Source organism: Chiloscyllium plagiosum, unplaced genomic scaffold (genome assembly GCF_037043375.1).
Source record: "Chiloscyllium plagiosum isolate Xiang-an unplaced genomic scaffold, Cpla_swu_hap1 HiC_scaffold_26, whole genome shotgun sequence".
NCBI lineage: Eukaryota > Metazoa > Chordata > Chondrichthyes > Orectolobiformes > Hemiscylliidae > Chiloscyllium > Chiloscyllium plagiosum.
This window is the reverse complement of record NW_028270164.1, coordinates 54,240,282-54,255,241: the sequence shown is the minus strand read 5'-3', so window position 1 is coordinate 54,255,241 and position 14,960 is coordinate 54,240,282. Positions and strand designations below refer to the sequence as shown.

Below are 14,960 nucleotides of genomic sequence, written 5' to 3'. Positions count from 1 at the left end.
TGTATTTGTAGTTGTGTGTCATTGTAATTGTGTTAGTGTGTTTGAGTGTGTCAGTGTGTTTGTGTCTCAGTATAACTGTGTCAGTTGCTGGGTGTGTGTGGTCTGTCTCCCCTGAGTCTATGTGGTTGATACTGCAGCTTGCTGTAGAAAGAGGACTCTTATTTTGACACTGTAGGAAGCCGCCTCTCTGAGAGATCCCAGAGTCTGGGCGGGGAGGAGGGTAATTGAGCAGAATTCAAATTCAGTCCAGTACTGGCGATCAGTCATGTATCGGCCTTGGTTTTGGACGGTTGCTTCCTGGATGAGCAGAGAATTGCAGAAAGGATGATGTGTTTATTCAGCGAGAGCACATGAAAAGACAGTAAGTGACAGTTCCATTTGGGCTCTGGATGTTTCAGTCTCTCAGGAGGTGTCAGCGAAATGCTGTGCTTTGGAGGAGATTAGCTGTTTGACTTGATGATTGGTGAATGTTAGCGACTCTGGGAATAAGCAATTATACATTGGGAGGTGGGAGAGGCCAAATGACTGTCCAAATCCCTTGCCCACACAAGTAGAGTGGGTGCTGTATGAATATCATGCTGAGAACATTGAGGGAGAGAGCAGGCTGCTGAGGTTGCAGTGCCTTACCGAGCTGAATAACATGTTTGTGGGCTGGGACATCTACCCTAAAACCGACGGACAATCTTCACTACCCCCACGCTGTGGGTTCTCCTGTGTGTCTCCTTCCTCAGAGCAGACTGACATAGGCTGGGGTCTGATGGGCACGAACAGTGAGCAGACAGGGACCCAGGGGCACTCTGCGTGACATCTTCACACTATCTGACTGTTTGACTCCCAGCTTCTCTCATTGCCAATTCTCCAAGCACCAACCAGCACAGCTGGGGGTTTGCAAAACAGCACCTGGTTCCTCCTCCAGCTGACTATCTCCAATACTCTGTGGAACAGACATTGGTAATAAGCCCAGGCTCCTTTCTTCAATTAATTCATGGGATGGGGGTGTTGCTGGCTGGGCCCAGTGTTTGTTGCCCGTCCCCAGTTGCCCCTTGAGAAGGTGGGGGTGAGCTGCCTTCTTGAACCGCTGCAGTCCATGTGCTGTGGGTTGACCCACCATACCATTAGGGGGGGAATTCCAGGATTCTGACCCAGCGACAGGGAAGGAACGGCGATATATTTCCAAGGCAGGATAGTGAGTGGCTTGGAGGGGAACTTGCAGGGAGTGGTGTTTCCATGTATCTGCTGCCCTTGTCCTTCTAGAGGGAAGTGGGCATGGGTTTGGAAGGTGCTGTCTGAGGATCTTTGGTGAATGTCTGCAGTGCACCTCATAGATGGTGCACACTGCTGTTACTGAGTGTCGGTGGGGGAGGGGGTGGGTGTTTGTGGATGTGGTGTCAATCAAGTGGGGGCTGCTTTGTCCTGGGTGGTGTCGAGCTTCTTGAGTTGTTGGAGCTGCCCCCACCCAGGGGCAAGTGGGGAGTATTCCCTCACACTCCTGACTTCTGCCTTGTAGATGGTAGACAGGCTTTGGGGAGTCAGGAGGTGAGTTACTCGCCGCAGTGTTCCTAGTCTCTGACCTGCTCTGGTAGCCACTGTGTTTATATGGTGAGTCCAGTTGAGTTTCTAGTCAATGGTAACCCCTGAGATAGTGAGTGATTCAGTGATGGCAGTGCCAAGGGGTGATGGTTGGATGATCTCGTCTTGGAGATGGTCAGAGCCTGGCATTTGCGTGGCCTGAATGGTGTTTGCCATTTGTCAGCTGAAGCCTGGGTCTTGGATTTGAATATGGACTGCTTCAGTATCTGAGGACTGGCGAACTCTCCAAGTGCCAGATGAGCTGCTAGACAACCAAACCAATGGCTAGTTTCTTCCACCCTCTTCCAGTGCTGACTAACCCACAGCAAGCATTCACCTAACCCGATCATTGCCAAATGCAGGAATGGTGGGGGGGTGGGGGGCAGGTACTCGCATTGAGAATGCCTTCCATATCTCCCCCAGTTAAACCCAACTGATGCTCTGAGCCCCCTGTGTTTGTGCTTCCCATTCCCCCCTCTTACAGAGCCTGTCGAGGAGTGAGGGTGGGGAGAGGGGGCTCAATGTTTGTGGGTTTTTTTTGGGGAGGTGTTGTGGATGGAGCGGTGCAGCCAAACATCCTCTAGGTACAACAGTCCCCTGCACGCAGTCCCGTAAAATAGGTGGCTGCTGAAATATTCTCTAAAACTTTACTTTATTCCTAAAAATATCTTTATAAACATACATAGTCACTGAAACAGTTCAGTTCTGCATGTGAAGAGACAAACAAACTTTGGGGTTTTACTCTAACCAAAGGCATGCCTTACGTGTACAACACTTTATTTATGTTTATTTGAGGCACTGGGAGGGTCTGATAACTGAACAGACCCACATTTAACTTCAGCTGTAAGACCTTAGAGAGTGGTCTTTCCCACTGAGCTCAACCCAGGCTTTATTGTGCCCCTCAGTATGTTGGCTGATATCATTTTATTCCAAAAATATACTTTATTCATGGAAGAAAATCTTTACATACCGACATGGTCACAAACAATTCTGTACAATAGCATATCAAGGGATCAACAGTTTGACTTGATCCAAACATTGAAATATTAGCAGGGGGCAATAAAGAGACAGAGCACATTGAGTCCCTTTACTTAAGGGCCAGTTGTATCTGTGCTGCCACGGACGGTCAGTGACCCCCAGGGACAGTCAGTGACCCGCACTCACACACAGACACTCACACACACACAATCACACATTCCCACACACACACACAATCACACACACTCTCTCACACACACACACTCCTCCACTCTCCCACACATACAAACACACGCACATACAGACATAATCACTCTCCCACACATACAAACACACACACACACACATACAGACATAATCACTCTCCCACACATACAAACACACACTCACACACACTCTCTCACACACACACACTCCTCCACTCTCCCACACATACAAACACACGCACATACAGACATAATCACTCTCCCACACATACAAACACACACACACACATACAGACATAATCACTCTCCCACACATACAAACACACACACACACATACAGACATAATCACTCTCCCACACACATACACACTCTCCCACACACACACACACACAATCACACACACTCTCTCACACGCACACACTCCTCCACTCTCCCACACATACAAACACACAGACATAATCACTCTCCCACACACATACACACACCGTCTCTCTCAGACACACACTCTCACACACAGATGCCCCATCCTCTGCTTCCACCCTCAAGCCCCAGTGCAGTGGTGATGTGTGCAGTTGGGTAACTGTGCGTTGCCTGCCCAGTCTGTCTGGTTGGAATGCTGTCTCTCTGCTGTTGGACTCTGTGTTCTGTGGATTCAGTATACTGTAAACTCCACAGTGTGTGAAACAGTAGGTACTTGCTGATAACTTTTCCATTTACTGGGATTTACAGAGTGTCACGGTGCTCCACTTTCCCGTTTCCAATAAGATCCGGCCAGTACCTCGTGAGATTACTATTTTGATCTGATTAATGAGGCCACCTTTGAGCACGCTTCCAGTATATCCATGTGGGCTAGAGCAGGAAGCCTAGCTCAGTAAATACCTGTCCTCAATTAGCTGATAACATTAGCTTGGTATAGTCTCGATAGGAACAGAATCTCATTTAGGACAGTGGGCCTGATATAAATACTATCTAATAGGAAAGGAGTTGACAGGTAACTAATCTCTCCTCCCTGTGTTCCTTCCATCGCTGTGTCTGTCTGTCTCTCTGCGTCACAGAAATGTTGAATGTGCAGCCAAGCTGCCAGGGAACCGGTCTGACAAGCCTCTGGGCAGACCGCATACTGGATGATGTGATCACTGAGACATTCGAATGCTGGAGGCATACTGGGAAAAATCAGGGAATTAACCCTTGGAGCGTTCAGTCATGAGGACAGAGTTTTAGATTAGATTCCCTACAGTGTGGAAAAAGGCCCTTCGGCCCAACAAGTCCACACCGACCTTCCGAAGAGCAACCCACCCAGACCCATTCCCCTACATTTACCCCTTCACCTAATACTACAGGCAATTTAGTATGGCCAATTCACCTAACCATCTTTGGACTGTGGGAGGAAACAAGAGCACCCGGAGGAAACCCACCACAGACACGGGGAGAATGTGCAAACTCCACACAGTCAGTCCCCCGAGGTGGGAATTGAACCCAGGTCCCCGGCGCTGTGAGGCAGCAGTGCTAACCACTGAGCCACCATGTCACCCCTTTGATCTTGGTAATCTTCTAAGAAGGAATGAAAAGGACAGGTTCATAGCTCCTTGAAAGTGGAGTCGCAGGTAGATAGGATAGTGAAGGCGGCGTTTGGTATGCTTTCCTTTATTGGTCAGAATGTTGAGTACAGGAGTTGCGAGGTCATGTTGCGGCTGTACAGGACATTGGTTAGGCCACTGTTGGAATATTGCGTGCAATTCTGGCCTCCTTCCTATCGGAAGGATGTTGTGAAACTTGAAAGGGTTCAGAAAAGATTTACAAGGATGTTGCCAGGGTTGGAGGATCTGAGCTACAGGGAGAGGCTGAATAGGCTGGGGCTGTTTTCCCTGGAGCGTCGGAGGCTGAGGGGTGACCTTATAGAGGTTTACAAAATTATGAGGGGCATAGATAGGATAAATAGACAAAGTCTTTTCCCTGGGGTCGGGGAGTCCAGAACTAGAGGGCATCGGTTTAGGGTGAGAGGGGAAAGATATAAAAGAGACCTGAGGGGCAACTTTTTCATGCATGTGAGTGGAATGAGCTGCCAGAGGATGTGGTGGAGGCTGGTACAATTACAGCATTTAAAAGGCATCTGGATGGGTATATGAATAGGAAGGGTTTGGAGGGATATGGGCCGGGTGCTGGCAGGTGGACTAGATGCTTGGGATATCTGGTCGGCATGGACAGGTTGGACCGAAGGGCCTGTTTCCGTGCTGTACATCTCTATGACTCTATGATAAAGATTGTTATGTTTTGTGACTGTGCCTTCACAGTTAAGATGAATTGGGGTCGTGTAACCTATTCTGAACTCTGTCTGACAGTAAAGCCCGGGTGGTTTCATTGTTAGTGATTCAAACAAAAGCTTCGATCATTCGACAGGGTGGAGGTCCTTGGGATGTCCCTTTTATTTGGGCTCTCTAGAAGGTTCCTCCTGCTAGCTTTTTCCTCTTCAGTGGTACATTTTGATTTTCTGGAGTTCCTTTCTAACTGTCACTGACCATTTATTAGTTGTTGCAATCATGTAGTAACAATCCCCTGTGTATTTATGTTGGCGTACAGGATATTTGGACTCGAACAGAATTAGTAGAATTTATCAACATACTCTAAAATTGATTGACTTTCCATTAAAGTCACACCACACAAGATTGGTGTAACTCCCTAGAATTAATTATTTAGCAACCAGCAGAGATTAACAACAGTTTGTTTTTCAGGTTAACTGACACACTTCTACAGCCTAGAAGCCATCACCCTAACCACAGCTCCCACAGACAGACATTGCTTCGGTGAATGTGATCCCATCACAAACACCACGCTGGATAATATTAACCTTGCTGTTACCACCTTTTACTGCACTTCAGATCACAGCCTCATTCATTTATCAGCGATCCATTACCTCCACGATCTCTGCGCTTACTGCTCAAAGTCGGCTAAAGATTTTCTGTTGACAGGTTCCCTTTGAAGTCCCTCAACTCCTCCTCTCTCTCTTCCCCAACTCCTCCCTCTCTCTCTCTCTCTCTCTCTCATCCCCCCCCAACTCCTCTCTCTCTCTCTCTCTCTCTCTCTCTCTTTCCCCCCCCCCCCCCCCAATTTCTCTCTTTCTTTTCCCCACCCCACGCAATCCTCTTCCTCTCAAGTGTGTATGTGTGTGACTGGAAGGTGAGTGTGTGTTTGAGATAATGTGTGTGCATGAATGTGAGTGAGAGGGGGTGTGAGAATGCGTGTGTGTGTGTGTGTGTTAGGTGTGAGCAGGGTAATAGCAGCTGGTGCAGCCCACCCCCTGGGGCCAGTAACCAGATTCTGGATCAGTGGTGCTGGAAGAGCACAGCAGTTCAGGCAGCATCCAAGGAGCTTCGAAATCGACGTTTCGGGCAAAAGCCCTTCATCAGGAATAAAGGCAGTGAGCAACTTGGTTAAAGATGCCCTCCAACGCATCTCGTCCACATCCCGCACCTCCGCCCTCAGACCCCACCCCTCCGACCGTAACAAGGACAGAACGCCCCTGGTGCTCACCTTCCACCCTACGCATAAACCAAATCATCCGCCGACATTTCCGCCACCTCCAAAAAGACCCCACCACCAGGGATATATTTCCCTCCCCACCCCTTTCCGCCTTCCGCAAAGACCATTCCCTCCGTGACTACCTGCTCAGGTCCACGCCCCCCTACGACCCACCCTCCCATCCTGGCATCTTCCCCTGCCACCGCAGGAACTGTAAAACCTGCGCCCATACCTCCTCCCTCACCTCTATCCAAGGCCCTAAAGGAGCCTTCCACATCCATCAAAGTTTTGTCTGCACATCCACTAATACCATTTATTGTATCCGTTGCTCCCGATGCGGTCTCCTCTACATTGGGGAGACTGGGCGCCTCCTAGCAGAGCGCTTTAGGGAACATCTCCGGGACCTCAGGTGCAGGTTAGGGTGGATTGGCCATGGGGAAATTGCAAAGGTAAGGAGTTGAGTCTGGGTGGGGTGCTCTTTGGAGGGTTGGTGTGGACTAGATGGGCTGAATGGCCTGTTTCCACACTGTAGAGATTGTACGATGAAGCCCATGCAGACAAGGGGGAGAATGTGCTAACCAGTAGTGTGATTCAGTCCTTCCCAGTCTCCTGAAGCTGAGGTGCTGGCTTTCAGAATGTCATCGATGTTAATACGATCCATGAGCTAATCAGGCAGGAGCCAGCCCTCGGTGTGACAGTCAGATAGCGTCGCACTCCCGTCTGTGTACAGGCAAGAATAAGTCCTGCTGGCTATGCTTCCTGTGGGTGTCACGCACTTTGAAGTCTGCTCCCAAATGCTACACCATCGAATCCCTCCAATGTGGAAACAGGCCATTTGGCCCAACAAGTCCACACTGACCCTCCAAAGAGTATCCCATCCAAACCCATTCCCCTATTGCTCTACCTCTGACTAATGCACCTAACCTACACATCCCTGAACACTGAGCAATTTAGCATGGAGCAGTTCAGCCTGACCTGCACATCTTTGGGCTGTGGGAGGAATCCCACACAAGGAGAATGTCGCCTGAAGTTGGAATCGAACCTGGGTCCTTGGCGCAGTGAGGCAGCAGTGTTAACCACTCAGCCACCGTGCTGCCATTCAGACTGGGTCCCTTTTTCCCAGTCTGTAAACATAGTCTCCTACAGCAGCAACCGCATCACCCCCTCAGAGTGTGACCCCTTCAGGCCCGGCTCATAGCTGCAGCAATCGCTCCTCTCCTTCAGGAACGGGGAAGGACAGCACAGGAGGTAGTGACCCCAAAAATATTGAACACAGCCATTTTCAACATGTCATCCAACTCCATGCCATATTCCAACTTTCTCCCCATACCCCATGATGCCTTTTGGTATCATCTGCAAACTTACTAACTGTACCTCTTGTGTTCGCATCCAAATCATTTATGTAAATGACAAAGTAGAGGGCCCAGCACCGATCCTTGTGGCACTCCACTGGTCACAGGCCTCCAGTCTGAAAAACAACCCTCCACCACCACTCTCCGTCTTCTATCTTTGAGCCAGTTCTGTATCCAAATGGCTAGTTCTCCCTGTATTCCGTGAGACCTAACCTTGCTAACCAGTCTCCCATGGGGAACCTTGTCGAATGCCTTACTGAAGTCCATATAGGTCACATCTACCGCTCTGCCCTCATCAATCCTCTTTGTTACTACTTCAAAAAACTCAATCAAGTTTGTGAGACATGATTTCCCATGCACAAAGCCATGTTGACTATCCCTAATCAGTCCTTGCCTTTCCAAATACATGTACATCCTGTCCCTCAGGATTCCCTCCAACAACTTGCCCACCACCGAGGTCAGGCTCACTGGTCTATGGTTCCCTGGCTTGTCTTTACCACCTTTCTTAAACAGTGGCACCACGTTAGCCAACCTCCGGTCTTCTGGCACCTCACCTGTGACTATCGATGATACAAATACCTCAGCAAGAGGCCCAGCAATCACTTCCCTAGCTTCCCACAGAGTTCTAGGGTACACCTGACCAGGTCCTGGAGATTTATGCACCTTTATGCGTTTCAAGACATCCAGCACTTCCTCCTCTGTAATCTGGACATTTTGCAAGATGTCACCATCTATTTCCCTACAGTCTATATCTTCCATCTCCTTTCCCTCAGTAAATACTGATGCAAAATACTCATTTAGTATCTCCTCCATTTTTTGCGGCTCCACACAAAGGCCGCCTTGCTGATCTTTGAGGGTTAAAGGTCTGAGATTTGTCAGGCTCTGACGGGATTTGTCCGGAGGTTTTGAAGGAATTTGGAAATGGGTCTGGGATTGCATGTCATGATTGTATCAAAAGTGCATGGAGGAGCCAAGCAGTGTAATTAACAACAGAATGCAGAGAGCCAGAACCAACCCTGACTGAAGTTCAATGGGTTGTTCTGCCTCACTGGGGTGTTGTGTTGGTAACCACGACCTGGCATTGTCGCAACAGTTAAAGATGTTTAAAATATGTACAATTCCCCAATTTCCCTTATCTTTCTGACCCAGGATAATAGAAAACATGGGCAGATTTCTGTACTTAAGCAGAATTAATATTTATTACTGTGTCTGTATTTGAGATCTGTGTGTGAGTAAGTGTACATGTACGTGCAGTGTGTCTGTACTTGAGGGTCGGTGTGTAGATGGATACGGTGCCTGTATTTGACTGTGCGTGTGTGTGTGGACATTATGCCTGAATTTGAGGGGGTTGTGTGGACATTGTGCCTGTATTTGAGGTTGCGTGTGTGTGTGTCGACACTGTGTGCCCTGTATTTGACGGGGTGTGTATGTATGGACATTGTGCCTGTATTTGATGGGTGTGTGTGTATGTGTGTATAGACATTGTGCCTGTATTTGATGTGTGTGTGTATAGACATTGTGCCTGTATTTGATGTGTGTGTGTGTGTGTGTGTATAGACATTGTGCCTGTATTTGATGTGTGTGTGTGTGTGTGTGTATAGACATTGTGCCTGTATATGAGGGGGTGTGTGTGATCTGGGTCTAAGCTCCCCTGATGCCAGTACAGTGCTGGAGACGTCCAGTGCCCGAGTGAGGGACTGGCTTGTTAGATTGTCACTTCTGTTAGTATCTGGAGGTCAATGGCTGAAATTGCTCCCATGGGTCTGCCAATATAAGCTGAACATGAGGAATAAAGTAGGTAAAAACACTGACTGCAGATGCTGGAAACCAGGTTCTGGATTAGTGGTGCTGGAAGAGCACAGCAGTTCAGGCAGCATCTGAGGAGCAGGAATAAAGTGTTGATTTCAGTCAATATAAGTTTGAAGATTTTAATTATTGACATCAGAATAGAGTTTAATCTCCTTTAACCCCTATCTCCCAGCCATATCCTTAAAACATTTGGGCATCCCCTTCTCCTCACTAAGGATCCTTGCTCAGGGTTGGACTGATACAGCTACACCCAGTTCCCTTTTGGTGAATTTCTCTGTAATCACTTGATGTCTCATTCCTTTCCACCTGGTATCTGTCCCCCGTACCCTAAAACAAGCTCAAACTAAACTTGCTATATCTTTAATTTGAGTGCAACTGTCTAAGTTCCATAACCCAGGTGTCCCACATTCCCATACTCCCCACGGAATACTCCACACTGACTGACTTCCTGGATTGCTGTGCTTTTCTCTACACAGGAATTGGATCCCTGTTGCTAAGGAACAGCACATTTTATTCCTTTCCCCTTTTTTATAATGCACTGAACCGTTCACCTTGGGTTTGATCACTTTTCAAATGCACGTTATGAAAATAGACAGCCATCACGCCTCAGACACACAAGTGCAAATCTTAAAATGCCTATCCCTTGTGACGATATAATTTGAATAAAGCTAAACCTTGTTCTTTACAGTCTGTAAACAGCGCTTGAGTGATATGGTTTAAACTGTGGATTAGCCTGCCCCAGGGAGTGCAGGGAGAGTATGATGGACAGAGTAGTGTAGCGTTGCTGGTGTTATCTTACATTAGAATGTTTCACTTCCTCTTACTGTTCCCTTTCAGTCATTAATGAAGACCATGGAGTGAACATATCTCTGTTTTTGAAAGGATTAGTAAGTGATTGTTGCCCCTGGGGGAGCTGTTGGGGAAGCAGACGCGGTTTCTGTACTGAGTCCTGCAGGGAGGCTGGTGCTGCAACTCAGTCAGCGTGCAATGTGCCATGTCCGGATGGTGCCCCATTAATGCCCTGGCTCCCTGCAGGCAGCTCACCCATGCCCTGGTACCTCTTCTCGGGCTGCCTCTGAAAGAACGCTGCTCTTGGTTTCATTCCTGCCTCTGAGCTTCAGCTTGTCTCCTCTGTCCCACAGGCCGCTGTCCCGTTCCCCGAGACCGGCGATAGAGCGCAGCCCCCGAGCGGGTCTTCGCGGGAACTGTGCAGTGATTGACCGGAGTCCCTATCCTTCGCAGCTCGTCGGGGAAGCCTTTCACCGTCACCAGCAAGACAACAGCAATCTCCCTCCGTGTTTCCGCAACATGATGAACCCCATCAGGCAGCAGAGCTTGGGTATGCCTCTCCATCTTTCTCCAGAAAGACAGGTGACAGGTTGCGTCTTCCCGTCAGGGGTTTCCAAGGCTTGTTCCAGCCGCCACACCATGTTGCAATCATGTCGGTGAATTTGTACCCAGCAATCTCCCACACACTGCAATGTGGCAAATTACTGGCTTGCTGTGTTGCTGACTGAGGGATAAATATTGGTCTCAAACTGAGGATACAGGCCCTCTGCCTCTTTTCAGAATAACATGAGGGATCCTTTATATCCACGTGAGAGGGCAGACCGAGCCTTGATTTAACATACTCTCTGACAGACCACTCCTCAAGCAGTGCAGCACTCTCTCAGTAAATTAGATTCCCTACAGTGTGGAAACAGGCCCTTCAGCCCAACAAGTCCACACCAACCCTCTGGAGAGTAACCCACCCAGAACCACTTCCCCCTGACTAATGCACCTAACACTACAGGCAATTTATCATGGCCAATCCACCCTGACCTGCACATCTTTGGACTGTGGGAGGAAACCGGAGCATCCGGAGGAAACCCACGCAGACACGGGGAGAATGTGCAAACTCCGCACAGACAGTTGACCCAGGGCTGGAATCGAACCTGGGACCCTGGCGCTGTGAGGCAGCTGTGCTAACCACTGAGCCACCGTGCCGCCCCTGTTCTAGAGTGGCAGCTTGGATTAAACACACGAATCATGAGAGTGGGTTTGCTTGAAAGTGACACTTGAACCTTCAACCTTGAACTGTGAGGTGACCTCTGTCCACCGTGCCAAGCAAAGACCCAGTGTTTTGTATTTATTCCTCTTGCCCTGTATGATTGTTGAGAGAAACAGAGTTAACGTTGCTCCTCTATTCTGGAAATGGAGTTCTGAAGGGGCATCACACCAGATTCAACATTATCTCTCTCCACAGGCACTGCCAGAGCTGCTGAGTTTCTCTGGCATGTTCTGTCTTTATCTCAGATTTCTCAGATATCTGCCGTATTTTGTGTCCATCCTTCAAATGGAGAGCTCTCTACAAATGGGAGTGAGACCCCAAAGCTGGGCTCTCAGGAGGGGAGGAGGTGACCAGCTGTCGAAAGAAGGCCAGCCCTGAGATTGTCCAACACACGCCAACTGTTGAAAAGTGGCAGGATGGGGTTGGAACAGCCTTCAGTGACCGATATGTCCCTCTCCCCTCAGCCAGTCCGAAGGGGCTCCTGGGAGCACCCTGCTAGGGTCTCCCTTCGGTGATACCCCTGACCCCACACTCCGGGATGGGTCATGCTCACAGCCTGGCACTGAGAGAGCTGGGACAGGCTGCCCCTGAGTCAGTGCCAATGTAGAATCATAAAATCATCATTGAATCCCTACAGTGTGAAAACAGCCCATTCGGCCCAACAAGTCCACACTGACCCTCTGAAGATAACCCATCCAGACCTAGCCCTTTACGTTTACCCCAGCCTACACATCCCTGAACACTGGGCAATTTTCCATGGCCAATCCACATCTTTGGACTGTGGGAGGAAACCAGAGCACCCAGAGGAAACCCACGCAGACACGGGGAGAACGTGCAAACTCCACCCAGACTGAGGCTGGAATTGAACCCGGGTCCCTAGCTCTGCAAGGCAGCAGTGCTAACCACTGAGCCACCGTGCTGCCCAATGGAAGGAATAACTTTGCAATGTGCTTCCTGCCCAGCAAGCTGCAGCATCCCAGAGACGCTGAGGGAACCGCCTTGCACTCTGCAGTGTCAGAACGTTCCGGAAGACCCCTTCCCAGCCACAGTTAGCCTGGACGGTGTGGGCGGAGCCTACTGTATCCCACGGACACCACCTTTCGAAACTATTGCTGAATAAACACTCACTCCCTGAATCGTCTCAGGTGGAGACTGGCAGCAGTCGGTCGGGATAGCAGTCGGTCGGGATAGCAGTCGGGATAGCAGTCAGTCGGGATAACGTCAGTCGGGATAACGTCAGTCGGGATAGCAGTCAGTCGGGATAGCAGTCAGTCAGGATAGCAGTCGGTCGGGATAGCAGTCGGTCGGGATAGCAGTCGGTCGGGATAACGTCAGTCGGGATAGCAGCCGTTGGGGTAGCAGGAGTACGGATAGCAGTCAGTCCCAACCCTACCTGCCCTCTGCTTATGAAGGAACCCTGTCATATCAAAGTAATCCACTCCATTTTCTCTCTCCTTCTAGATCCTGACCTGGGGCGGATCTGTCAGAACACCAGCTCCCATCCTTGGAAAGGAGGCCCCTCCTCTGTTTACAGGACACAGGATAACCAGGGCTGTGCCCTTTTCCAGCCAGGCTGTACCCCCTGGCACAATGCCCACTCAGGCCACAAGGCTGCAATGGGTAAAGGCCTAGTGGATCCTGTGAGGGAGGACAGCAGCGGATCAGGAAAGGCCTGTGAGCGAGTGGTGCTGATTGTTGATAAGACACGGTTTGTGGTTGATCCTGCTATCTTCAGAGCGCACCCTGATACCCTGCTAGGCCGGTACGTATTCCCGACAATCAGATACTCTCCAACGCTCCCTTTGGAAAACATGGAGCACTGAACATCGAACATACCAGGCCCTCACTGTCTATCTCAGCTGGGCAATGCCACATCGACATATGAAATGGAGCATCACAGGCTCGAAGCTCCGGCATCACAACCCACTCTGTGTTATACTGTATAAATACACAGGCCCCTGTCTCAGTCCCGGTCTGTGTTATACTGTATAAATACACAGGCCTCTGTCTCAGTCCCGGTCTGTGTTATACTGTATAAATACACAGGCCCCTGTCTCAGTCCCGGTCTGTGTTATGCTGTATAAATACACAGGCCCCTGTCTCAGTCCCGGTCTGTGTTATACTGTATAAATACGCAGGCCCCTGTCTCAGTCCCGGACTGTGTTATACTGTATAAATACGCAGGCCCCTGTCTCAGTCCCGGTCTGTGTTATACTGTATAAATACGCAGGCCCCTGTCTCAGTCCCGGTCTGCGTTATACTGTATAAATACGCAGGCCCCTGTCTCAGTCCCGGTCTGCGTTATACTGTATAAATACGCAGGCCCCTGTCTCAGTCCCGGTCTGCGTTATACTGTATAAATACGCAGGCCCCTGTCTCAGTCCCGGTCTGCGTTATACTGTATAAATACGCAGGCCCCTGTCTCAGTCCCGGTCTGCGTTATACTGTATAAATACGCAGGCCCCTGTCTCAGTCCCGGTCTGCGTTATACTGTATAAATACGCAGGCCCCTGTCTCAGTCCCGGTCTGCGTTATACTGTATAAATACGCAGGCCCCTGTCTCAGTCCCGGTCTGCGTTATACTGTATAAATACGCAGGCCCCTGTCTCAGTCCCGGTCTGCGTTATACTGTATAAATACGCAGGCCCCTGTCTCAGTCCCGGTCTGCGTTATACTGTATAAATACGCAGGCCCCTGTCTCAGTCCCGGTCTGCGTTATACTGTATAAATACGCAGGCCCCTGTCTCAGTCCCGGTCTGCGTTATACTGTATAAATACGCAGGCCCCTGTCTCAGTCTCGGTCTGCGTTATACTGTATAAATACGCAGGCCCCTGTCTCAGTCCCGGTCTGCGTTATACTGTATAAATACGCAGGCCCCTGTCTCAGTCCCGGTCTGCGTTATACTGTATAAATACGCAGGCCCCTGTCTCAGTCCCGGTCTGCGTTATACTGTATAAATACGCAGGCCCCTGTCTCAGTCCCGGTCTGCGTTATACTGTATAAATACGCAGGCCCCAGTCTCAGTCCCGGTCTGCGTTATACTGTATAAATACGCAGGCCCCAGTCTCAGTCCCGGTCTGCGTTATACTGTATAAATACGCAGGCCCCAGTCTCAGTCCCGGTCTGCGTTATACTGTATAAATACGCAGGCCCCAGTCTCAGTCCCGGTCTGCGTTATACTGTATAAATACGCAGGCCCCAGTCTCAGTCCCGGTCTGCGTTATACTGTATAAATACGCAGGCCCCTGTCTCAGTCCCGGTCTGCGTTATACTGTATAAATACGCAGGCCCCTGTCTCAGTCCCGGTCTGCGTTATACTGTATAAATACGCAGGCCCCTGTCTCAGTCCCGGTCTGCGTTATACTGTATAAATACGCAGGCCCCTGTCTCAGTCCCGGTCTGCGTTATACTGTATAAATACGCAGGCCCCTGTCTCAGTCCCGGTCTGCGTTATACTGTATAAATACACAGGCCCCTG

General features: G+C 49.7%; 1 protein-coding gene across 1 annotated transcript in view; it reads left to right on the top strand.

The window, feature by feature from the left end:
• Positions 1-246: 246 nt before the first annotated feature.
• Positions 247-14,960, top strand: part of LOC122562994 (BTB/POZ domain-containing protein KCTD20-like) — a 66,238-nt gene continuing 51,524 nt past the window's right edge. The window contains exons 1-3 of the mRNA XM_043716294.2: positions 247-361; positions 10,574-10,770; positions 12,943-13,243. Coding sequence (XP_043572229.2) covers positions 351-361; positions 10,574-10,770; positions 12,943-13,243 — 509 coding nt within the window. The 5' untranslated portion in view covers positions 247-350. The remainder of the gene's footprint in view (positions 362-10,573; positions 10,771-12,942; positions 13,244-14,960) is intronic.